The 27664-nt window shown below is 28.5% G+C and overlaps 1 protein-coding gene and 1 long non-coding RNA gene across 2 annotated transcripts in view; both read right to left on the reverse strand.

Moving 5' to 3' along the window:
- Positions 1-879: 879 nt before the first annotated feature.
- On the reverse strand, positions 880-9383 carry LOC111636529. The gene is made up of 2 exons (XR_002758547.1): positions 7092-9383; positions 880-1571 (listed from the first exon to the last, which is right to left on the reverse strand). It is a non-coding gene; the product is annotated as an uncharacterized LOC111636529 (long non-coding RNA).
- A 211-nt stretch (positions 9384-9594) lies between these two features.
- The window catches only part of LOC111636527, a 32240-nt gene continuing 14170 nt past the window's right edge, over positions 9595-27664 (reverse strand). Inside the window, exons 7-9 of the mRNA XM_023381809.1 lie at positions 23160-23293; positions 15805-15882; positions 9595-10286 (exon numbers count right to left, since the gene is read on the reverse strand). Of these exons, the coding sequence (XP_023237577.1) occupies positions 10153-10286; positions 15805-15882; positions 23160-23293 (346 nt within the window). The 3' untranslated portion in view covers positions 9595-10152. The remainder of the gene's footprint in view (positions 10287-15804; positions 15883-23159; positions 23294-27664) is intronic.

Raw genomic sequence — 27664 nt, forward strand, 5'->3', positions numbered from 1 at the left:
GAAGGGGGCAAGTGCTCCCCTGCAGCTAAATACTTTAAATTAAACAAAATGTTCACTAATCTTTTTTTTTAAAATCACTTTACTTGTTGGACTTTACGGAGGAGGCCAATTTCACCAACCACCATTAAAATTTAACGATTACCATAAACTTTAATGACTAAAGTATTTCATGAAACTTGAAGAATATCTTGTTACTGTATTTTAACGAAGGTTGGTGAAATTGGCCGACAATCTCTTAAACAAGTACCCCAATTACCCAGATCAGTGTTTCTTTTTCTAATAGTGGCACCTTTACTTTTTTTTTAATCAATGTAGTTATTGTGCTGTTAGGACTTCTAGTAATACACAGAAGTGTTACGGTTCTGCTCGACACATTTTGTGGCATGGGGCCCACTGGTGGCAGAGTGGATAAAACCACCGATTGCCGGTAGTCGGTTGGCAAGGCACAACCGCCTATCGGCCATGTGTAGTTTTCCGTGTTTACTTTGTGTCCAACAACTAAATAGAGCTAGTTTTCCATAGAAAGTCCTCTGGAGTGGCTCTCCTTGGCATATGTAATACAAGGCAAAAGGCAAGACTCCTTGACAGATGCAACATTTGGGTTGCATTGCCTTCTTCCACCAATCTCCATTTCACAGCATCCCCGAAGCATTGTTGCGGCATCCCAGTTGAAAACCACTGATCCAGGTAAGAGTTTTATATCCAATACCCGACGTACCCAACATTCAGCACTAATTTTTATAGCAATTGTTTATTATGATTTCAATTTTTAAAATTGTTTTACTTTTCATCTTCAGTATGACGATATCTTGATTTGTACATATAAGTGTAGGAAAGGATAAGACAGTCTTATTAGATATTATGAAATCATGTGCCTTAATTTAAAGTAAATATATTACCTTTGTATACTTTATATTGCTGTTCTTACCTTACAGTTATTCTCCACAAAAGAAATATCTTAAAAGTATGGAAGTTTAAATGTTAAGATAACATCACACAAATATTAAAAATATATATTTTTATTATCATTTAGGATCTTAAAATTAAAAGCTATTTTGTCGAATTCCTTCTGAGAGCATCTGATGAAATGGAAACAATTTATAATTTTAAGACAATTTTTTTTTTAAATTTTCTGTGTAAGAAATTTGACTGTGGGGGAGATCGAAAAAGGAATTAATATCGCTAGAATGGGGATGGAAATTAATTTAATAAAATTCTGCCTCGTTACCTGTGGTCATTTTAATAAGAAGTAAATAACTTTTAATTGATTAGCATGATAACTTTATGCTAAAAAGGTGTCTTCCTGAGAAGTAAAATGTGTTTTATAGACTAAAAACAATCTTATGTCACTGAACAAGTATTTTAAACGTCTCTCTACAAAGGAAACAATTTATAGGAAGTTCTTTGAACCCATTTTAACATTTGTACATTATTTCTTTATACAGCATATTTGTTATTATGAGAGTTAAAATTTTTCCTCGACACTTTTGGCATGTCGTTCGATTTCCGTTTCATGGGAACGGGGCTCCCAATGGAGTTATTTTCGTCGTCGGAATCTTCGGAACCGTACGCTGAAAAGTAAACAGAATTAACTAAAATACGTATGTAGTCATACTGTAAAAAATTACGATTAGTTATTATTAACGGAAGAAAAATTAAATAATGTAATCGACACATCTAGAAATATAAATATGAAGTTTAAAAAATTCTTACGGTTACAATTAGGAAGAGAAATCTGTTATAATGTGCCAATGGGAAGCTTAATTTTATTCATTATCTTATTTATAAATTTAGGCTCACCTTTATTATCCAATCTGTTTATGATTTTATTTGATTTTAATGATCTTCTAAAAAATTTTAAATTGTACTTTGTGTCTTCAAATTCTTGAATAAATTAAGCTTTAACATTTGCCAAATAATATAATTTGGCAATCATTAATAACTAATAACTCCAATAAACATTTTATTTCATACATTTAGCTTGCAAGTTAAAAGTGAAACTTTCTAAACTATCTTCTTACAGATTACCAAGACAAAAACATGCTTTGTAAGTTATAGAAGCTGTATATCCTAATAATTTTCTAAATTTTAGATTATTTTATTTATAATATTAATGTAATAAGATATGCATATGCCACTCAAAGATTATTGATGTATGCAAATCATCATAAAACATCTGTACAAGTACCAATCTTCTTATAAACATAAAAGAACATAACATTCTATTACAATTCTTGTCTTTTTTCTCCTACTGTTGTTACTGTTCACATATTTTTTTATATTTTACTATCAATACTAAATTATTTAAAACAAGCCTGGCCATTGTATAAAATAACGCTGTCTTCCAATATATATATAAATGTACGGTGTGCAATTAGTGATGATAAATCCTTGATATTTGTATTAACAGTTGTTAATATGTATACAAAAACTATATAAATTTGAGAACAACAATACAGCAATTCTAACGTCGTCACAATATCAGGCTGCAATTTTTCATCACATCGCTCTCAATTTTAATAATGTCTTGCCCCTGTACATCACACTTTTCCTGTTAACAATGGAGTCATGCCAGTCATCTAACTGTTCAGGAGTAAATTCTTGAATTGAATTAATGTGACTTCTAGTCCGAATTTGGAAGTTCATATATAGACCTTCAGCCTCTAACCTTTCCTTATCCAGTACCACATCTATCTAACTCCTTTCTCGAGATTAAGGAAGGACAGAAAGACAGACACACCCGGATGGATGCCAGTGGGAATTTATAGATATACAATTTTTGAAAATTGCAGCCCAACAACATTATCGTAATAATAAATTAAGTGAATAAAAATTGTAATGCTGCCATTGAAAACCTTTGGATGTTTGAAGTGCTGTATTGAAATTCTCAGACTTATTCATAAGGAATACAAAGTAAAGAAGAATAGAATTACAGTATCCCTTCTTCACATAATTTTAGCTTATTATTTTGTTAAAAAGATATGAATACATTTTAAACATGAAGCCTACTCATATGAGAAATTAGAATATAAATTTAAAAATTTTTTTGTCTTTATTCCTGTTTGTAAACTCATACAATATTTTTTTTCCATGTAATCATTTTAGAGGATAACTTATAAAATAATCATCATATGAATCCTGAGTTATCTGTTTATTCAAATAAAAGTTAATACTTTCGTGGCCCTACACAGAAGACTACTTGTGAAATATTAGTAACAAAGGAATATTAATAATGCTATGTTACATACTAACTTCTTTTTGAATGTATACAGATTATTATTTGTAATATTTAAGGAAAGCTTAGCATACAATTGAAAATACAGTGCAAATTATTCTATAATAAATTTCATTTTTATTACAGAGTAATTTGAAAATGCGCAAAAAGCGACTTCTAATTTCATCTTGTTTTCTGGATTAATGGCAGTTAATCATTTGTTCTGCTTTTAATAATTAATTATCATAATCTTTGGGTATGTTTATAATTCTAATATATATACTGTATATACAGTAATTTTTTGCAATATTTTTTAATCAAGTATTTTAAATCCTAACCATTGATCATACAGTCATTGTTGGAAAATATATATATATATATATATAAAATTAGAAATATACCACTGGGATCAATATAATTTCAATTAATAAATAAATTTAAACATATAAAATTTTTCGAGAATTATTTATTACAGTCTATCTTTAGAAAGAACCGACTTGAGAACGTCGTCACATATTATGCCGCTTCAAATACACCAATCAACACATTCCCTAATGACATCAGCACTCTTCGCTTAATATTAAAAATACAATATGTGAATTGTATTTTATTTTCTCTCACTAGATGGTAGAACGACTTTTCCATTAATTGCGTTAATTTTTTATTGCACACAATAACTGTAAAGAATCGTGCATTTAACAATTACTATAGCAAACTTCCTTGTATCCAATACCAGAATGTGAAGCTTCCATAACACTGTTTATAACGGCAGTGACATTTAACAAATGAGGAAGGAACCGAAAGTAACTTGCCACGACTAAGCGATCGACGACTGACACTCATTGGTTAATACCCAAGTAGATTCTTTCCATAGACAGAATGTAGTCAATACTGATTTTAAATTAATGAGATTTTATTTATAAAATAGATGATTTAATTTAAATCAAAATATTAAAAAATATTTAAAATAAAATTGATTTTTAAAAATTAGATCCAATATTCATGATGGTAAGTTAGTTTAATTATATATATTAAAAATGAGATTTAATATTGTCACTTATTTTAATTGATATACCATACTGCGTTAATGAAACGTGCTTTTACATATTATTGTAGGCTTGATAACTATAATACTTTATATCAGGGCTGGCTAAACCTTGTCATGACAGGAGCCACACTATTGCTTATCGGAAATATATGAGAACTACATTCCCCATTGTAACTGTATTTTATATAATGGATAAGTATTCCCATACATTTCATTATTAAAATTAAGTGGAGTGCTGCAGTAAAGGTCTAGACGAGCCACGTGTGAATCGCAAGTTGCAGTTAAAGTATTAATATAACAGTAAATATATATCTTTACTTTTCAAGTAAGATTCTTTTGTATTTATACAGAATTATTCTACACAAAAGGATCAAATTTCAAAACAAAAGTTGTTCTAAAGATTCGGATCGTTTTTTAATTTTAATTCATTTAACAACTGTCATTAATTTTTATATCTATCTTATAAACGTATAGTAAGAATTCTTTAAGCAATGTGAACACGTATAAATAATTGTAAACACTATGTTAAAGACCAATGATTTATTATCTCAAAGTAAAAAATATTTAGAATTTGATGCTGTTTGTAATAAGATGAGGAGGAAGAAAAATAAAATAGAAAAGGAGATTTCATAAATTTTATTATAAATAAAAACGTAAATTTAAAACTAACAAGCAATTATTGTGACATCGTCACAATGCTCTCAATTTTAGTAGTGTCTTGCCCCTGTACATCATACTTTCCCTGTTAACAATGTCAGTCATATATCTAACTCCGTTCAGGAAATTTTTTGAATTGAATAATTTGACTTCCGGTCCAAACCGGACGTTCTTATACGGTTAATCGGGGCCTCCTTCCCCTAAGCTTTCTATAGCCAGTTTCGACTTTCATCTAACAAACGCCATTCTCAAGATTAAGGAAGGACAGATAGACACACATATGGATGCCAGTGGAAATTTATAGGTCTACAATTTTTGAAAATTACAGCCCAGTTTAATATTACAAGTAGGCAAATAATAAAAATTCATTGTTATATATTGAGTGTTACTTAAAGATAATAATCCAAAAACAAAATAAAAATTTCATAGTTATTGAAGTATGCTAAATATTATCACTCTTTTCTTTTCTTTTAATCAAAAGCAGTGCAATAAGCAGAGAGATACAACAATTTTACTTCACCACCTAATGCTTACCAAGAAATACTGTTTATTAAATAAATGTTTTCAACATATTATCTATCACAGGCCATCTTCAAGTTTTTAAAGTCAATGATAAATTGTTAGAGAAATGACGTGATTTATTATTGAATTTAAAAATCTGAAGATACCTATGATAATAGGTTGAAAACATTTGTTTAATAAACAATTTTCTTGACAAGCACTAGGTGGTGAAGTAAGATTGTTCTTTTTTTAATCACTTACCTTACTAAACATTAAGACACGGCCACTAACATTGCATAAAGTTTATCATTTTTAAATTACACTTTGTTTTTGGCGGCACTCGGAATTGATGAACCCTCACAAAATTTTTGCCATGAATAGTCTATGTTGGGAATAAGAAGGCAAAGCCTATGCAAGGGACACAACAGTACCTCATACTTCAAACATCAGATTTGGCAAAAATTTGCTCTGGAGTTTAAACTGCTGAGAATTAAAAATGCACTTGAAGTGTAAGATGAGCTTTTGAACAAAGAATATAATCTCAAATTAACAAAAATGTGTTAAAATTCAAAACTTTTATAATTAAATCACACATCTATGTTAAATAAGACAACTGTTAAAAATAGGCAAAAACTTTCTGTTCAACACAATATAACCATTACTTATTAATCGTGGCACTGAGAAGTGTGGGGAAACAACAAAGTCTAACTAGTAAAAGGAAGGCTCGAAAAAGTCTAAGATCAAAAAGGAACTTATCGTGAAGCACAAAAGTGATACGTTTGTGGCAAATCTGGAGGCCACGTTTAATATGTCAAAGTCGACAGTGTGAGACCAGTAAATGCAATTTTCATTTTATTTTACAGTATTTACATATTTTATTTATTGTTTTTTCTGTTTTGATTTATCATTAGAGCATTTAATTCTGTTATTTTTACCTCAAATTACATGTACTTGCTGTTTTAAGTTCATTGAAATGAGTATTGTTTAGGGCCTGGGAATGGATTAATTCGCTTTCCGTTATTTCCAATGAGAAAAAATGCTTTAGGTTTCGAAGGATTCGGAGTTCAAATGGCCTCCTGGAATGAATTAAATTTGAGGTACAACACCGCACCATTGTATATATTTGCCAGCATATAAGACACTTCATTTTTGGACAGTATTTTTCAGACTAATGAAATTGGGAAGAAACCAAGTAATTTATATTTCAAAATCTTAAAATGTCGGTTAATTTTGAATAAGTTCAGAGTTGTCAATTCATTTTTAAATCCAAGATGAGAAAAATCTCTCTTATCAAACTTTACTCAAAGTAATAAAGTAAGGAATTTATTTTATTTTGGTTTGTTTTATTAAAGTCAAATAAGTCGTGAGATGTAGCCAATAAGCTAAGCAAGCATTGTTTACTTAGTACTTATTTTTGATCAAGTTAATGGATTTTCTTTATTTTCTGATAAGAAAAAAGTATAGCTGTTTGCATAATGTATTTTCTAACATGACAATATTAATAATAATTCTCTTTTGCCATTTAAAATTTTCGGTTTTTTGACCGGATTAAAGAAAACAACGAACCGAATAAAAACATTTCGTATTTTTAAATATCGTTTTAAAATGTTATAATGTTAACTGCATCATGAAACTGAATCTAATTTATAAAATTAGAATTAATGAACTTACCAACAAGGCCTCCAAGTGCTCCGGCAAGCCTCTTTTTAGGCGGTTCCAATAAATCATCATCTTTTTGTGTATTCTCAGCTACTTATCGAAATATTACCAATCCAACGTTGGCAGAAAGGGAAAGAAAAATATATAAAAACAAAAAATTTCCAGAAAACCATACCATTTGAGGTAGGCATCCAAGAATAACGGCACGTCATCCAACATGTTCGGGGGAAGTAAAATATACATTAGTAGTGGAAAGAGATCACCCATGATGTTGAAGTAGATCCATCCATCCATCCACACACAGCACATGGAAGGAGAGAGAAACAAATGCAAAACAAAAACATATTAATAAACATTTCCTTTGGCTTTAATAATGTTTTTTCCTTTATTCGGAGACTTCGTGTTCTGAAAGTGGATTGCCAACTGCACATTCGTCAATTTCCATGCAAATTTTGATACAACAGAATTTTAAATAAATAAATAAAATAAATAAATAGAGGGAAAAAAATTATTATTTAAAATCACAATTTAAAGAATTAATAGAATTTTATTAATTAATAAACATGTTGAATGATTTAATATATATTACAAACAGATTGGATTTCTGTGTGACTCAAAATAATACTTTCTATTGATTAATTAATATAAAAATGTAAAGTGGTGATTCCTAAAGTCAGAATCAACAGATCTCTTTGATTAGATTTACTAAATACAGAAGAATCACTAATAACTATTACATGAACCTCTTATATTTGAATATACCTTTGTACCTTTGCTCGAAATCATCTCTCAAATGCTTTATATTTAGAATGTATGATGTATTTGACGAAAGTGTAAATGTGTTTGTATAAAACTTAACACGTATCGAATCTTACGCAACAAAATCCTCGTATAAGTAAAATAAAAATGCTAATTATATCATAAGAGAATATGAAAAGGTATCGTAAACCATATGTATACTTCAAGAATTATGTAGTAAATTGAATATTGTTGACAAGAGCATTTTATGAAAAGTTACTGTGAAGTGAGAAATTTGTAATGACGTTAAAGTTATACTTACGGCAATGTATACAAGACCTTTAATTTGGTATTACTTGACCATATGGTATTGCATACAACTTACGGATTTTGTACGCAATGCTGTGTGGCCAACTAGTACCGAATGAACAACTTAAAGGTCTCATATACGGTGCTGTAAGTATAATTTTAATGTCATTATAAATTTCTCATTGCACGGTAAATTTTTGGATACCTTATATTTCATCGACGGCTTAAGAAACATCCGCAATATATTAAGTTTTTCACTGACAATTTTAGATACTTTTCAATACTAATCTCGACAAAGAACGGAAAGCATCTACAATAGTCATTTCAGCTTGTTTGGTATACATTAACTTCTAGCACAAAGCATGTTACAATAGTACCATTACCGATTTCATATTTCCTTCACTAGTTATAGAACGAGAACGAGAACGAGGGGTTAAGCAAGCAGGGTTCGTTAGAGCTATGAGTCTATACACAGAGTGAAAAAATAGGTTGAGAACCGCCAAGTTAGAGTGATTTATTACATTGATTAACAATATTAAGGAGACAAAATCATGATACAGTTTTTAATTTTCACTAAATTTACTTTATGAGTCATTTTAAAATTTATTTGAATTAAATTTGTTATTCGTCTATAATCTAGAATGCTCGACAAGTTAGTTATTCAACAATTAAACGTAATGTAATTATTCGATATTCAATTAATAGTCAACAATCAAATTATTCGATATTCCGTAAAAATGTAAATTTAAACCTTACTTATATAAAATAAAATTGATGAAAAATTTAATACATTCAAAAATGTAAATAATAAAACCAAAGTAGAATTTCCAAGAAAGACCTTTCAATACATTCATTTATGTTCTGCCAAAATAATCTGTTAAGTTCTCTTTTGGCCTTGAAACTTTCAAAACATTTTACTTTAGTGGAATAAACATGTTTTGAATGAAAACCTTATAGAGCATTATTGTTTGTTTATTATTATTATTTATTTATTTTTTCACAATGTCGACACTGGTGCCAAAGTCAATAAATTAACGAACAATAAATATCCTTTCAATTTAATATTTAAATTACAAAATTTAACTAATTGTAAACTGATATTTTCTTTATCTTAAAGAGGTTAAATATAAAATTATTTATTTATTTGTTTTTTACTTTTCCCGCTCCGTTATATGTAATAGAGAAAGTATGGCAATTGGTCAAAAATGACCCTCAAGATTTTTACATTTCTGGACTCGGGGAACCTTGAAACATCGAGAAATGCAAAAAACAAAACAAAAAAAAAATTTNTCCAATACCCGACGTACCCAACATTCAGCACTAATTTTTATAGCAATTGTTTATTATGATTTCAATTTTTAAAATTGTTTTACTTTTCATCTTCAGTATGACGATATCTTGATTTGTACATATAAGTGTAGGAAAGGATAAGACAGTCTTATTAGATATTATGAAATCATGTGCCTTAATTTAAAGTAAATATATTACCTTTGTATACTTTATATTGCTGTTCTTACCTTACAGTTATTCTCCACAAAAGAAATATCTTAAAAGTATGGAAGTTTAAATGTTAAGATAACATCACACAAATATTAAAAATATATATTTTTATTATCATTTAGGATCTTAAAATTAAAAGCTATTTTGTCGAATTCCTTCTGAGAGCATCTGATGAAATGGAAACAATTTATAATTTTAAGACAATTTTTTTTTTAAATTTTCTGTGTAAGAAATTTGACTGTGGGGGAGATCGAAAAAGGAATTAATATCGCTAGAATGGGGATGGAAATTAATTTAATAAAATTCTGCCTCGTTACCTGTGGTCATTTTAATAAGAAGTAAATAACTTTTAATTGATTAGCATGATAACTTTATGCTAAAAAGGTGTCTTCCTGAGAAGTAAAATGTGTTTTATAGACTAAAAACAATCTTATGTCACTGAACAAGTATTTTAAACATCTCTCTACAAAGGAAACAATTTATAGGAAGTTCTTTGAACCCATTTTAACATTTGTACATTATTTCTTTATACAGCATATTTGTTATTATGAGAGTTAAAATTTTTCCTCGACACTTTTGGCATGTCGTTCGATTTCCGTTTCATGGGAACGGGGCTCCCAATGGAGTTATTTTCGTCGTCGGAATCTTCGGAACCGTACGCTGAAAAGTAAACAGAATTAACTAAAATACGTATGTAGTCATACTGTAAAAAATTACGATTAGTTATTATTAACGGAAGAAAAATTAAATAATGTAATCGACACATCTAGAAATATAAATATGAAGTTTAAAAAATTCTTACGGTTACAATTAGGAAGAGAAATCTGTTATAATGTGCCAATGGGAAGCTTAATTTTATTCATTATCTTATTTATAAATTTAGGCTCACCTTTATTATCCAATCTGTTTATGATTTTATTTGATTTTAATGATCTTCTAAAAAATTTTAAATTGTACTTTGTGTCTTCAAATTCTTGAATAAATTAAGCTTTAACATTTGCCAAATAATATAATTTGGCAATCATTAATAACTAATAACTCCAATAAACATTTTATTTCATACATTTAGCTTGCAAGTTAAAAGTGAAACTTTCTAAACTATCTTCTTACAGATTACCAAGACAAAAACATGCTTTGTAAGTTATAGAAGCTGTATATCCTAATAATTTTCTAAATTTTAGATTATTTTATTTATAATATTAATGTAATAAGATATGCATATGCCACTCAAAGATTATTGATGTATGCAAATCATCATAAAACATCTGTACAAGTACCAATCTTCTTATAAACATAAAAGAACATAACATTCTATTACAATTCTTGTCTTTTTTCTCCTACTGTTGTTACTGTTCACATATTTTTTTATATTTTACTATCAATACTAAATTATTTAAAACAAGCCTGGCCATTGTATAAAATAACGCTGTCTTCCAATATATATATAAATATACGGTGTGCAATTAGTGATGATAAATCCTTGATATTTGTATTAACAGTTGTTAATATGTATACAAAAACTATATAAATTTGAGAACAACAATACAGCAATTCTAACGTCGTCACAATATCAGGCTGCAATTTTTCATCACATCGCTCTCAATTTTAATAATGTCTTGCCCCTGTACATCACACTTTTCCTGTTAACAATGGAGTCATGCCAGTCATCTAACTGTTCAGGAGTAAATTCTTGAATTGAATTAATGTGACTTCTAGTCCGAATTTGGAAGTTCATATATAGACCTTCAGCCTCTAACCTTTCCTTATCCAGTACCACATCTATCTAACTCCTTTCTCGAGATTAAGGAAGGACAGAAAGACAGACACACCCGGATGGATGCCAGTGGGAATTTATAGATATACAATTTTTGAAAATTGCAGCCCAACAACATTATCGTAATAATAAATTAAGTGAATAAAAATTGTAATGCTGCCATTGAAAACCTTTGGATGTTTGAAGTGCTGTATTGAAATTCTCAGACTTATTCATAAGGAATACAAAGTAAAGAAGAATAGAATTACAGTATCCCTTCTTCACATAATTTTAGCTTATTATTTTGTTAAAAAGATATGAATACATTTTAAACATGAAGCCTACTCATATGAGAAATTAGAATATAAATTTAAAAATTTTTTTGTCTTTATTCCTGTTTGTAAACTCATACAATATTTTTTTTCCATGTAATCATTTTAGAGGATAACTTATAAAATAATCATCATATGAATCCTGAGTTATCTGTTTATTCAAATAAAAGTTAATACTTTCGTGGCCCTACACAGAAGACTACTTGTGAAATATTAGTAACAAAGGAATATTAATAATGCTATGTTACATACTAACTTCTTTTTGAATGTATACAGATTATTATTTGTAATATTTAAGGAAAGCTTAGCATACAATTGAAAATACAGTGCAAATTATTCTATAATAAATTTCATTTTTATTACAGAGTAATTTGAAAATGCGCAAAAAGCGACTTCTAATTTCATCTTGTTTTCTGGATTAATGGCAGTTAATCATTTGTTCTGCTTTTAATAATTAATTATCATAATCTTTGGGTATGTTTATAATTCTAATATATATACTGTATATACAGTAATTTTTTGCAATATTTTTTAATCAAGTATTTTAAATCCTAACCATTGATCATACAGTCATTGTTGGAAAATATATATATATATATATATAAAATTAGAAATATACCACTGGGATCAATATAATTTCAATTAATAAATAAATTTAAACATATAAAATTTTTCGAGAATTATTTATTACAGTCTATCTTTAGAAAGAACCGACTTGAGAACGTCGTCACATATTATGCCGCTTCAAATACACCAATCAACACATTCCCTAATGACATCAGCACTCTTCGCTTAATATTAAAAATACAATATGTGAATTGTATTTTATTTTCTCTCACTAGATGGTAGAACGACTTTTCCATTAATTGCGTTAATTTTTTATTGCACACAATAACTGTAAAGAATCGTGCATTTAACAATTACTATAGCAAACTTCCTTGTATCCAATACCAGAATGTGAAGCTTCCATAACACTGTTTATAACGGCAGTGACATTTAACAAATGAGGAAGGAACCAAAAGTAACTTGCCACGACTAAGCGATCGACGACTGACACTCATTGGTTAATACCCAAGTAGATTCTTTCCATAGACAGAATGTAGTCAATACTGATTTTAAATTAATGAGATTTTATTTATAAAATAGATGATTTAATTTAAATCAAAATAATAAAAAATATTTAAAATAAAATTGATTTTTAAAAATTAGATCCAATATTCATGATGGTAAGTTAGTTTAATTATATATATTAAAAATGAGATTTAATATTGTCACTTATTTTAATTGATATACCATACTGCGTTAATGAAACGTGCTTTTACATATTATTGTAGGCTTGATAACTATAATACTTTATATCAGGGCTGGCTAAACCTTGTCATGACAGGAGCCACACTATTGCTTATCGGAAATATATGAGAACTACATTCCCCATTGTAACTGTATTTTATATAATGGATAAGTATTCCCATACATTTCATTATTAAAATTAAGTGGAGTGCTGCAGTAAAGGTCTAGACGAGCCACGTGTGAATCGCAAGTTGCAGTTAAAGTATTAATATAACAGTAAATATATATCTTTACTTTTCAAGTAAGATTCTTTTGTATTTATACAGAATTATTCTACACAAAAGGATCAAATTTCAAAACAAAAGTTGTTCTAAAGATTCGGATCGTTTTTTAATTTTAATTCATTTAACAACTGTCATTAATTTTTATATCTATCTTATAAACGTATAGTAAGAATTCTTTAAGCAATGTGAACACGTATAAATAATTGTAAACACTATGTTAAAGACCAATGATTTATTATCTCAAAGTAAAAAATATTTAGAATTTGATGCTGTTTGTAATAAGATGAGGAGGAAGAAAAATAAAATAGAAAAGGAGATTTCATAAATTTTATTATAAATAAAAACGTAAATTTAAAACTAACAAGCAATTATTGTGACATCGTCACAATGCTCTCAATTTTAGTAGTGTCTTGCCCCTGTACATCATACTTTCCCTGTTAACAATGTCAGTCATATATCTAACTCCGTTCAGGAAATTTTTTGAATTGAATAATTTGACTTCCGGTCCAAACCGGACGTTCTTATACGGTTAATCGGGGCCTCCTTCCCCTAAGCTTTCTATAGCCAGTTTCGACTTTCATCTAACAAATACCATTCTCAAGATTAAGGAAGGACAGATAGACACACATATGGATGCCAGTGGAAATTTATAGGTCTACAATTTTTGAAAATTACAGCCCAGTTTAATATTACAAGTAGGCAAATAATAAAAATTCATTGTTATATATTGAGTGTTACTTAAAGATAATAATCCAAAAACAAAATAAAAATTTCATAGTTATTGAAGTATGCTAAATATTATCACTCTTTTCTTTTCTTTTAATCAAAAGCAGTGCAATAAGCAGAGAGATACAACAATTTTACTTCACCACCTAATGCTTACCAAGAAATACTGTTTATTAAATAAATGTTTTCAACATATTATCTATCACAGGCCATCTTCAAGTTTTTAAAGTCAATGATAAATTGTTAGAGAAATGACGTGATTTATTATTGAATTTAAAAATCTGAAGATACCTATGATAATAGGTTGAAAACATTTGTTTAATAAACAATTTTCTTGACAAGCACTAGGTGGTGAAGTAAGATTGTTCTTTTTTTAATCACTTACCTTACTAAACATTAGAACACGGCCACTAACATTGCATAAAGTTTATCATTTTTAAATTACACTTTGTTTTTGGCGGCACTCGGAATTGATGAACCCTCACAAAATTTTTGCCATGAATAGTCTATGTTGGGAATAAGAAGGCAAAGCCTATGCAAGGGACACAACAGTACCTCATACTTCAAACATCAGATTTGGCAAAAATTTGCTCTGGAGTTTAAACTGCTGAGAATTAAAAATGCACTTGAAGTGTAAGATGAGCTTTTGAACAAAGAATATAATCTCAAATTAACAAAAATGTGTTAAAATTCAAAACTTATAATTAAATCACACATCTATGTTAAATAAGACAACTGTTAAAAATAGGCAAAAACTTTCTGTTCAACACAATATAACCATTACTTATTAATCGTGGCACTGAGAAGTGTGGGGAAACAACAAAGTCTAACTAGTAAAAGGAAGGCTCGAAAAAGTCTAAGATCAAAAAGGAACTTATCGTGAAGCACAAAAGTGATACGTTTGTGGCAAATCTGGAGGCCACGTTTAATATGTCAAAGTCGACAGTGTGAGACCAGTAAATGCAATTTTCATTTTATTTTACAGTATTTACATATTTTATTTATTGTTTTTTCTGTTTTGATTTATCATTAGAGCATTTAATTCTGTTATTTTTACCTCAAATTACATGTACTTGCTGTTTTAAGTTCATTGAAATGAGTATTGTTTAGGGCCTGGGAATGGATTAATTCGCTTTCCGTTATTTCCAATGAGAAAAAATGCTTTAGGTTTCGAAGGATTCGGAGTTCAAATGGCCTCCTGGAATGAATTAAATTTGAGGTACAACACCGCACCATTGTATATATTTGCCAGCATATAAGACACTTCATTTTTGGACAGTATTTTTCAGACTAATGAAATTGGGAAGAAACCAAGTAATTTATATTTCAAAATCTTAAAATGTCGGTTAATTTTGAATAAGTTCAGAGTTGTCAATTCATTTTTAAATCCAAGATGAGAAAAATCTCTCTTATCAAACTTTACTCAAAGTAATAAAGTAAGGAATTTATTTTATTTTGGTTTGTTTTATTAAAGTCAAATAAGTCGTGAGATGTAGCCAATAAGCTAAGCAAGCATTGTTTACTTAGTACTTATTTTTGATCAAGTTAATGGATTTTCTTTATTTTCTGATAAGAAAAAAGTATAGCTGTTTGCATAATGTATTTTCTAACATGACAATATTAATAATAATTCTCTTTTGCCATTTAAAATTTTCGGTTTTTTGACCGGATTAAAGAAAACAACGAACCGAATAAAAACATTTCGTATTTTTAAATATCGTTTTAAAATGTTATAATGTTAACTGCATCATGAAACTGAATCTAATTTATAAAATTAGAATTAATGAACTTACCAACAAGGCCTCCAAGTGCTCCGGCAAGCCTCTTTTTAGGCGGTTCCAATAAATCATCATCTTTTTGTGTATTCTCAGCTACTTATCGAAATATTACCAATCCAACGTTGGCAGAAAGGGAAAGAAAAATATATAAAAACAAAAAATTTCCAGAAAACCATACCATTTGAGGTAGGCATCCAAGAATAACGGCACGTCATCCAACATGTTCGGGGGAAGTAAAATATACATTAGTAGTGGAAAGAGATCACCCATGATGTTGAAGTAGATCCATCCATCCATCCACACACAGCACATGGAAGGAGAGAGAAACAAATGCAAAACAAAAACATATTAATAAACATTTCCTTTGGCTTTAATAATGTTTTTTCCTTTATTCGGAGACTTCGTGTTCTGAAAGTGGATTGCCAACTGCACATTCGTCAATTTCCATGCAAATTTTGATACAACAGAATTTTAAATAAATAAATAAAATAAATAAATAGAGGGAAAAAAATTATTATTTAAAATCACAATTTAAAGAATTAATAGAATTTTATTAATTAATAAACATATTGAATGATTTAATATATATTACAAACAGATTGGATTTCTGTGTGACTCAAAATAATACTTTCTATTGATTAATTAATATAAAAATGTAAAGTGGTGATTCCTAAAGTCAGAATCAACAGATCTCTTTGATTAGATTTACTAAATACAGAAGAATCACTAATAACTATTACATGAACCTCTTATATTTGAATATACCTTTGTACCTTTGCTCGAAATCATCTCTCAAATGCTTTATATTTAGAATGTATGATGTATTTGACGAAAGTGTAAATGTGTTTGTATAAAACTTAACACGTATCGAATCTTACGCAACAAAATCCTCGTATAAGTAAAATAAAAATGCTAATTATATCATAAGAGAATATGAAAAGGTATCGTAAACCATATGTATACTTCAAGAATTATGTAGTAAATTGAATATTGTTGACAAGAGCATTTTATGAAAAGTTACTGTGAAGTGAGAAATTTGTAATGACGTTAAAGTTATACTTACGGCAATGTATACAAGACCTTTAATTTGGTATTACTTGACCATATGGTATTGCATACAACTTACGGATTTTGTACGCAATGCTGTGTGGCCAACTAGTACCGAATGAACAACTTAAAGGTCTCATATACGGTGCTGTAAGTATAATTTTAATGTCATTATAAATTTCTCATTGCACGGTAAATTTTTGGATACCTTATATTTCATCGACGGCTTAAGAAACATCCGCAATATATTAAGTTTTTCACTGACAATTTTAGATACTTTTCAATACTAATCTCGACAAAGAACGGAAAGCATCTACAATAGTCATTTCAGCTTGTTTGGTATACATTAACTTCTAGCACAAAGCATGTTACAATAGTACCATTACCGATTTCATATTTCCTTCACTAGTTATAGAACGAGAACGAGAACGAGGGGTTAAGCAAGCAGGGTTCGTTAGAGCTATGAGTCTATACACAGAGTGAAAAAATAGGTTGAGAACCGCCAAGTTAGAGTGATTTATTACATTGATTAACAATATTAAGGAGACAAAATCATGATACAGTTTTTAATTTTCACTAAATTTACTTTATGAGTCATTTTAAAATTTATTTGAATTAAATTTGTTATTCGTCTCTAATCTAGAATGCTCGACAAGTTAGTTATTCAACAATTAAACGTAATGTAATTATTCGATATTCAATTAATAGTCAACAATCAAATTATTCGATATTCCGTAAAAATGTAAATTTAAACCTTACTTATATAAAATAAAATTGATGAAAAATTTAATACATTCAAAAATGTAAATAATAAAACCAAAGTAGAATTTCCAAGAAAGACCTTTCAATACATTCATTTATGTTCTGCCAAAATAATCTGTTAAGTTCTCTTTTGGCCTTGAAACTTTCAAAACATTTTACTTTAGTGGAATAAACATGTTTTGAATGAAAACCTTATAGAGCATTATTGTTTGTTTATTATTATTATTTATTTATTTTTTCACAATGTCGACACTGGTGCCAAAGTCAATAAATTAACGAACAATAAATATCCTTTCAATTTAATATTTAAATTACAAAATTTAACTAATTGTAAACTGATATTTTCTTTATCTTAAAGAGGTTAAATATAAAATTATTTATTTATTTGTTTTTTACTTTTCCCGCTCCGTTATATGTAATAGAGAAAGTATGGCAATTGGTCAAAAATGACCCTCAAGATTTTTACATTTCTGGACTCGGGGAACCTTGAAACATCGAGAAATGCAAAAAACAAAACAAAAAAAAAATTTGGGGGGTTTCTGTATTTATGGATTAAAAAATTTTGCAGGGAGGTTTGTGTATTGGGGGATTGACGCAATTAAAATTTGGTGATATGGGTCAACGGGGTGAGGAGAAACAAGGGGATCGTGTGTCGTATCTCGAGTAAGGTCGGACTTAATGACAATTTCTCTTTGTCTTTTTTTTTTTTTAAATTCATCTTTAAATTCTGAAATTTTATACAGTGCATTAAAGTCCATAAATGCTAAAATTTACAGTAAATATTTGATATTTATTTAATTCTATGTTTTTTTCTAATACTTAAAATATTTTAAATTAAATATTTAACATCCAAACTGTTTTATGATTTGGTTTATTCTTTGAAGATGCTATATTATGGTCAACAACTATCTTATTATTTGAAGTAACTGAGATAGGAATTACCATACTAAGCTATTGTTATGCTTTGATTTTACTATAGTACTAGCTAATTATATTATCAAAAACGTCATATATAATAAAACACAGTGAATATATGTACAATTTATGTAACATGATTTATTATGATTAAAGATACTCTATTGTCAATATTTTATTAGTTATTAAATAAAATCAATAGTAAATTTATTTTAAAAATACAAGTGTATATATATAAATATTTTTTTCAATTTCTGTTTATAATGTATTGCAGAAATAAAACAATAAAAAAAAAACATATTTTTCATTTAAATTATTAAATATTTATTAAATTTATTAACCCTTTGAGGACTAAATTTCATAAATAAAAATTTAGCAGACATATGGAATAGAAAAAGAAGAAAACAGCCGGATTTATTTTCTAAAAATAACCTTACTGTAAATTTCCGTCCGACGGTTTTTCTTATGATTAAAGTGAAATAATACATTTTAAATTTGTAAAAAAAAACATAGAATAGTCAAATCAACACTCCAAAATTCTACACACAATCCATTGGTAAAAATATATATAATTATTATTCTTATAAAATATTATGTAGTTAGCAGAAACAACTTTCTTTTGGCTCCTCCACTTTTTTCACAGGAAGCTCACCAATGGCCAACCCCCGAGCACTGGTAGTTGGTCACGGATTTGCATCTCACCCATGAGCTGGCTATGTGGAGTTTTTCAGGATTTCTTTGTACTGTACTACATCTAATGCCTAAACAGGAACCAGTTTCTCACAGAAAATTCTCCCAGGATGCATTCCCCTTGGCAGATTGCCCACATGTTGTGTTGCCTTATACTATCAAACGACACCAAATTCTGGGAATTCTCAAGACTAATAATTCCAATCATAAAAATTACTTTTAAGCTACATTTATACAATTAATTAATGAAGGTTTCCAATTAAAGTAGAAAAGCTTTATTATAAATATGAGTTTAAGCATATATAATTGTATTGCCTATGGCTATTTCATTGTGGTTTATAGTCACATCAATCCTGTAAGGATATTGTTGTACAGGCATTACATTTATATTGGGATATTAGCAAGATGCTGTGATGTTTCTCCCAGCACTAGCAACATATAAGATGCAAATCTCGTTTGCTAACATTCGGCACTTTTTTGAAACATTTGCATGCAATACCTACGTTCTGTCAATGGTATTTTGAAATATAATACAAGACTTTTTCGTGCATCAATTTGTTAAAACTGTAGTTTGATGTAAAAATAAATTTTCCTTATGTAAACACTGGGATTTGGGTCACAATCCTGAAAGACACAATCTCAAATGCTGTCATCCCGAATGTTGAAATCTCGAAAGATCAAAATCCTGAAACGCCTAAAACCTTAATTCCCAATGCAAAAATCTGTGGTCTGTATGTGAGTGCATGCAGAATGGATTTGTGCGTACCCAAAACAACATAGAAATCTGACACAGAAGATGGGAAAATTTAGTAGGGAATACTTCGCTGTATATCAAATCATTAAAGAATTTCAAAAAGTGCAACGCCACATAGAAAACGAATATGAGAGTATTCTCCAAAAAAAAACCATGCGCTAAAAAAGAAAAAAGCAGATACTCATTGCAAAACAAAACTTCAAAATATAGTTAATGATCGGGAAAGTTTACCAATTCTTATGGACTATCTCCGTACGACTGCCCATAATCTTTCCATGTAATATGCTTTTTCATGTGTTGATGTATCTATTTTCTTCCCTGCTATTTAAAATTTTCAGCATTGATCTTAATAATTTGTAATTCTATATATTTGATTTTAGCTACTATGTATTAACATAATAATATCCAACATGCGTGTACTATGCACAGTGCATACATATTGTCTATTACTGTTATTAAATACAGTATTTTATTGTATAAAAAAGGCTATGAAGTGTTCTCTCACATGTTTATATGTTCCTCAAATAAGTTTCGTTTTTAAAAATGTAAATAAATGTCTTTTAAAAATTTATTATTATTATTTTCCCAGGATTATATTATTGAGATTTTAATCTTTTGAGATTTAAACATCCAGGATTATGGTGATCCCGGGTAAACACTGACGAGCGAGGCCTTGTGAAGACGACGAAAATTTCTTTCTTGATCTAAAACGTCGTAATTATAACATTAATTCCTTTATATTGCAATATTGCGTCAATGTAACATCGATTTTTTCATTTTTATTAAAACAAAATTCAGTTTTAAAATTTAAACATAGCATTTAATCCTTAAAGGGTTAATAATAAAATATTTTATTTGAAAAAAAAGATCACTGTTTAGAAAAAAGCAGAAATATTTTTATAAAGCAAGGATTATTTCAGTAGTTTAAACTACGCACGTTAATTACGCAAAGTAATTAAAGTTATTAAGTTTACATTGTACTGAAAAGAATCCTTTAAATTTTTATAACTAGTGCATAATTTTCCAAAATGCACTTTAAAACAGTTGGCAATCCTTAAATTATAATAATAAAAGTATTAGCAATAATATACATGAAAAAAATAAAAAAGAAACTGGATTCCGTCGTAGATGCACGACCTATGGAGAAACCGTAAATGATATTAAATGTCTGCAGTTTATTGCAACTAAGGAAGAAAGAAAGGTATAATTAATAAACCATATGCTGCAGTTTCCCATAAATGCAAATGTTATACTTTAATATTAAATACTTTCTTATTCTTTATTACACAGTACAGTCTAGTATTAATTAACATTACCAAAAAATTTATTTAAATATGCCATTTAATAACTAAGAATTTACATAATAATTTTCATATAAAAGTATTTCAGACTTCAAAAAAAAAATGCATATCTATAGAATGATTTTAAAAAAATTGTATAAAATTTGTTTTTTTTTAAAAATATGGTATTTTGTGAAATAAATAATAGCGAAATCTGAAAATATATTTTAAAAAATTGAATATTTAAATATAAATAATGTAATTCTTTTAAAGAATAACATTTAGCGAACACAGTAATAACCATTATCAACATATATACAGCTCCTCCTCGACTTATGTTTCGACATACAATATTTTACACGAGAGCGAAGCAGAAGCACAGGAGAATGGTTATAATTTGAATTCAAGTTGCTCTACTGATGTATTAATTATCTTTCTTGAGACTTATATATATATATATATAAATCACCTTATACCGTCTTGTGTTTTACAGTATGCATATGTCAACATCCCGAAACCCAATGTATTAATACTAATCTAAACTCTTTCCACAATTAATCAGGCTATTATCATGCTATAATTAATAATCTATGCCATTAATTAATAATTAATAGTAATATGATACTAGAGACAGATGTTAGGTGCCATCTCTTATCTAAAGAATATTTCAGAATGTTCTAATTTAATAAATTATTATAATTATTAATTTAGATAAGAGATGGTGCCTAACGTCTATCTCTAGTACCAAATTACTTAGTTTCTAATTATTAATTATGGCAAGAGTTTGGATTAATTTACAGTATACTCATTATTGTCTTCAAAATGCCCCACTGCGTCTCCTGCTACTGGTGAGAAGAGAAAGGCTTTTACTATCAATGCAAAACTTAAGATCATATCCAAGCATGACAGTTATGGTGATCGCTCACGAGTTTGAAACTATCGCAATCAACTGCAGCCCAAACTTATGTTACATACCGTATAGCCTATTTTTTAAATTTATTTTCATTTTCGACTTACAATGTGTTTTCTGGAACCCAACCCAATTGTCAGTCAAGGAGAGCCTGTATAAAATTAATATACAACTCTTAAAAATAGATGCATAAACATACAAACTCGTAAAAGAAACCAGAATATACAGCATAAGAAAATATTTTAATAATTAAACTAACATTTTCAATCATCTGAATCGGCCATCACCAGGTTTTAAATACATTTAACAGGACAATTAGAACATAAAATTTTGTATCCTAATTACGTTCTCCTGTTGAATGCATTTAAAACCCAATGACGACTGGTTAAGACGGGTGAAAATGTTAGTTTAGTTTGCTGCTGGATAGTCTCATTTTTTGACATATCTGTTATTATTTATACATACAATAAACAATAGCCCAAAAGTAATCTAGCTTACAGACACACACACAATTTAAAATTCCAATTTCTAGCTCAAGTAGATTAAAGACTGAACTTTTGATTTAGTTCAATCAAAACTGCATAAAAATATATAATAATTAAAATAAGTATATGGAGGCCTACTTATAACAAACTTAAAATGACACTTACAGCAGTAAATGCATTCGACGGTATATAAAATTCATCTAAAACAACTAAAAACTCGAGTTTCGAACCAAAGCGGATCACAGCACAAAAATTGATTTTAACATTTCTATCCGATTTGATTTTTAATGTTTAAATACACGTTAAAGTCAATTATTTACATTGTCGCATCAAACGTTTTATGATTCTCACTCATACTATAGATATGCAAATACTCTCGAATATGTTTTATCGTCTTTACGAAGCGTCTTTAGGTACCGATAACATTTGCATTTGATCTGCATTTCACCTATCTCCGTGTCTACTTGCCTGAAAAATAAAAAGAAAAAATATTAAGATCAGCGTAACATTGTTAAAAATGACACTACCTGAAGGATCTTTCACTAAAGGTAGTAAAGGAGGAGGTGGCATCAATTCTCTGTCACTGCCCGGTTCCAAAGATTTCCTAGATGATGATTTATTCAACATATGTATAGATGGATTCAAAGTTGAATCCTGTAAGCTGGATATGTTAGTGTCCAACATAATAAAGAAAAAATTTAAATTAGTACAAAATTTAACTAAATAGCGTTAATAACATAATTTAACCCTTAATGCACTATTATATGTTTCGTTAATAAAAATCCAATCTATTGTTCTCTCGTATCTTTCTTCGAAAAATCTACCAATTGCGGTTTGCATATAAAGAATAAAAATAAAATATTTTTACACTTTATATGCAAATATACATTAAAATATTCTCCGAATTAAGAAATTACCAATTCGTATCATCTGAAATATGTAGCTTTTACAAAATTTAAGAGATTTCATCTAAATATTTATAACCTTACATTTAGATTTAGAAAAAAAAAAAAAAACTTTGAACTGACCCAATGTTTCGTAGAAACAAAACATATTGATATAAAGGTCGCGTATTGATCAATCAAGCCTTAAAATGTTCGCCGCCGCAATGCAATTTTGCACCACACGACCTTCACACGACGCAGAATTACATCAACGGGAAGTGGATGCGTTAATGATAACACATTAGTTTATGCTAGGAAACTGTTAATTTTAAAAATTTATCTGTTCTAAACTCTGCTTCTAATGTTGAGGAATTCAAAAATATTTATGTAACAAATTCTTTTGATTTTTTTTTTTGTAAATGAATGCTTAATATAACATTCACAGGCAAAGAAATCAAGTTTATCATTAAATCAAAATCATCTCATTGTTATTATTATCATTAAAAATATTTTATATACATCTTCTTCGTCCACTTCTTAATTAGGGTTATCAGATACTTGGGATGATTCAATACCAGGGCATGCAGGACGTATATTTTTACTTTGCCAGTTACAGAAATATATTTAAAATTTGGAAAAGGAAAAAGATATTTCATTGTAGGAACAGTTTTCCGAATAAAGTCCTCCCATTGCTGGATAGCAGTCGGAAAAATCAGGAATAATTCCGGAAAACCGAGACATCTAACAACCATATACATAAACCCATGTCTTATGGGGTTTCTAAATCTGAATCCTATACATGAAACGAGAGTTTCAGGTACAGATTTTTATGGCTGGTTGCCCATCCTGCCTGTAATCCTCCCTTACATCTAGGCAGAATTTAAAAAAGCACCCTGGTCATCAGTTAGAACAATGACTAAAACCACAGTCGCTTTGATGATCTAGCAAGAAGTGACATGGTTTAGCGAAAACTAGCTGTTACCTCATATTTAAATATTAAAACTTAACAACTTATAACGTAGTTGTTTATTACTTTAAATCTAATTATTATAAAAATTTAATCTACTTATTTCACATAATTACTAAAAATCATTGTAAAATAAAACATCAAACTTCAAATGTATTTTGTAATCTATTTTTTTTTTTAAAAAGCAACAGCAGCCAACGATTGCAAACCGATTAAAAATTTTTTGTAATCTTACAGTAAGAACTTGGATTCATTTATTTAAATCATTCTATAGGTAACAATTATCTAATACCACAAATAAAACATACAAATGCAGTATGCGTGCAGAAATTTGTGCGTGCAATCTTCATTTCTCATTTTGTCGGAATTACTAAATGTCGTAGGATAGTTTATCACTTTCTCAAATTAATTTTAATATCATAAACCCATCTTTATATCCGAAATCTAACCACGCTACTGCTTTGTCGTTCTACGTTCGCAACCGGGTTCCATTCTGAAATCGGCAGCCGTCGATTTTAACATATTTAAAAAGTTTTCAAACAAATTGCATCAACAATTATTCGGAAAGACTTTAGAAATTAGTTAATTTCTTAAAATATTATTATTTCGTAATGCTATTTTATTCTCGAAAAATTTCGAAATATGCTCGGATATAATTTCTCTAAGCACATTAAGGGTTAATTTTACGAACGACAGATATTTAAGTTCTTAAAGGTGAAAAAGGGAGGATTAATTATATTATTCTCTCTTAATCTTTTCATCACTGCATTTTTATAAATAAATTTAACTAAACAAAATTATATTAGGTTTTACAAAACTTTACTTTCTTAAATTTTAGAATAATTGTCTTGTACATATTTATATGGATATTCATAGCAACTTCTAAAACAAAAATTACAGAAAAATCAGAATTTTATTATGATGAAAAGATTAAAAAATAAGACAGCATATATGCTGTAAAATAGAAAATCTGAATACTTTTAATGTCAAAATATGTTTTTATAAGATTAAAACTCAGATTTTGTAATATCCGTTCACACAAATCTTTATAGAAACCAAACCGAGAAAACGGCAGCATTTTTCTTATCTGAGAATTAAATTTATTATAAACGATTGTTTTAACTAGAGAAAATGGAATTTTGAAATATTTTTTTAACCTTTTTCCTATTAATAGCATACAGCTTTCTTTTTATTTCTATAAATAATTGAGTGAACTGGCTTACATCTAAGTATTATTACAGAAAATATTATATGCAAATAAAATTATTATATTTTATATATGTGAATATAATCGATAGATTTGTATAATTAAAGTAGTTAAAACAGAACGTGACGAATCATTTGGTACAGATAGCATCAAATAATTCATCAAAATACAGGCCACTTTTACAATGATTTCACCATTTCTCGGTGCCATCGTAAGTAAACAATTGTGTCGAACGTATATGAGAAATGATTTCCTTAAATATATTCCAGCAACTGAATTAAAAGCGATGCCTTCTTTGGTGCGCTTGATATAAGAAAAGCACGCAGCAGAAGACCCGGTGACAATAGAACTTCTGATACATGCATGTGTACGTATCTCATATATTAGAATTCAAACCAACTGATTTATCAAGTTCTGTTGTAACTAACCACCCTTAATAACCTCATTAAAAAGAATGTGCTACTGACTCTTGGTGTTAGTAGAAGTCAATGATATCTAAATATCAAATATAATTTATTTTAATGTTATTTAACATATTCTGACAACACTAATTTATAATATCTAATTGATTTTTTAAAGACAAATTTAAAGAAAATATAATTGCCAATAACTGTTATAATTTGTAATATGAAATCATGTTTTATGTTTTAAAACAGTGGCGCCCAAACTTTACAACTAGCGGGCCAAAGTGCAAGCACATATTAGGTAGGTAGGCCACAAATATATTAAATATTCCAAATATACTAAAGGTAGGCATACCTCTAGCATTAATAAGTGATGTGTCAAATATGTTAACGGACCAGATTAACACGTGCCATGGGCCGATTTGGCCAGAGGGTTGTAGTTTGGACCACTGTTTTAAACCATTAAATATATTTAAATCTTAAAAATAAATATAATATTGCAATAGAATTATCAATAATGTGTAAATTAATAATGCCCATCTACACCAAGCAGAAGCTTCATTAGGTTTATAATTATTTAGACTATTATATAACTGTAATGTTTATTTATTGTGATATTGATTATACAATAAATATACACTATATCAAGTATCATTTGAAGGCTAAACAATCCAATTTGCATGGTAAAAACCAGCCGTTACAGTTACATAATAGACTAAAACTAATGAATATTCTGGAAATGCACAGATTTAAAATTAAATACGTAACAGGTAGCACATTTGCATATTATAATTAGAAGATATTGTATTAAATAATTACTGTTTATCGGTTGTAAAAATAATAATAAATTTAATCCTTCAATTTCGAGCATGACAAATTACGCGTCTCATTTATGATGTTTAAAATAATATTTTTAACTGGCTGAAAAGTCGTTTTTGATTTTTGTCTGTCATTTTTAAAGTAAAATACGTAAAAAAGGCCAATTTAATTAATTAGTTTAATATGAAACAATATTCCAAATATATTTTTTACATGTAAAGGTTTATATTATATAATACTGCATAAAATCAGAAATAAAACAAAATGAAATCCTCTAACTATTACTATTTACCGTATTTTTTGCCTCATAAGATGCGCTGTTGTATTGGAAACATTCCATTTTTTGTGTCAAGTTTTTGGGGAAAAATATTCTTTGAATTATAAGACACATCCTAATTTTCAGATAAATTTTATGTACAAAAAGCACGTCTTATATGGCAAAAAACTACAGTATATAATCTGTCAATGCCCGAAATTTATTAAATTTAATTAGTATGTATACAGTACCTGAATTTTCAGATTCTCAAGATATTGTAAATTTTAAGATATTGTAAATCATAAAATCTCGATTGTCTTGATAATGTTATGGGTCACCCAATAAAACTTAATGATTTGTGTCAAAGTGTAAAAGTCATTTTTTCTACCATCCAATGCAACTTCATTACTCTAACCTATGGACCAGGGCATAGTTTCAACATTTAAAGTGTATTACCAATATAAGACCTTTAGCCAAGCAATTGAAAAGAAAACA

Source organism: Centruroides sculpturatus, unplaced genomic scaffold (assembly GCF_000671375.1).
Source record: "Centruroides sculpturatus isolate CEXI.00-Female unplaced genomic scaffold, Cexi_2.0 scaffold996, whole genome shotgun sequence".
In the NCBI taxonomy this organism is placed as follows: Eukaryota; Metazoa; Arthropoda; class Arachnida; order Scorpiones; family Buthidae; genus Centruroides; species Centruroides sculpturatus.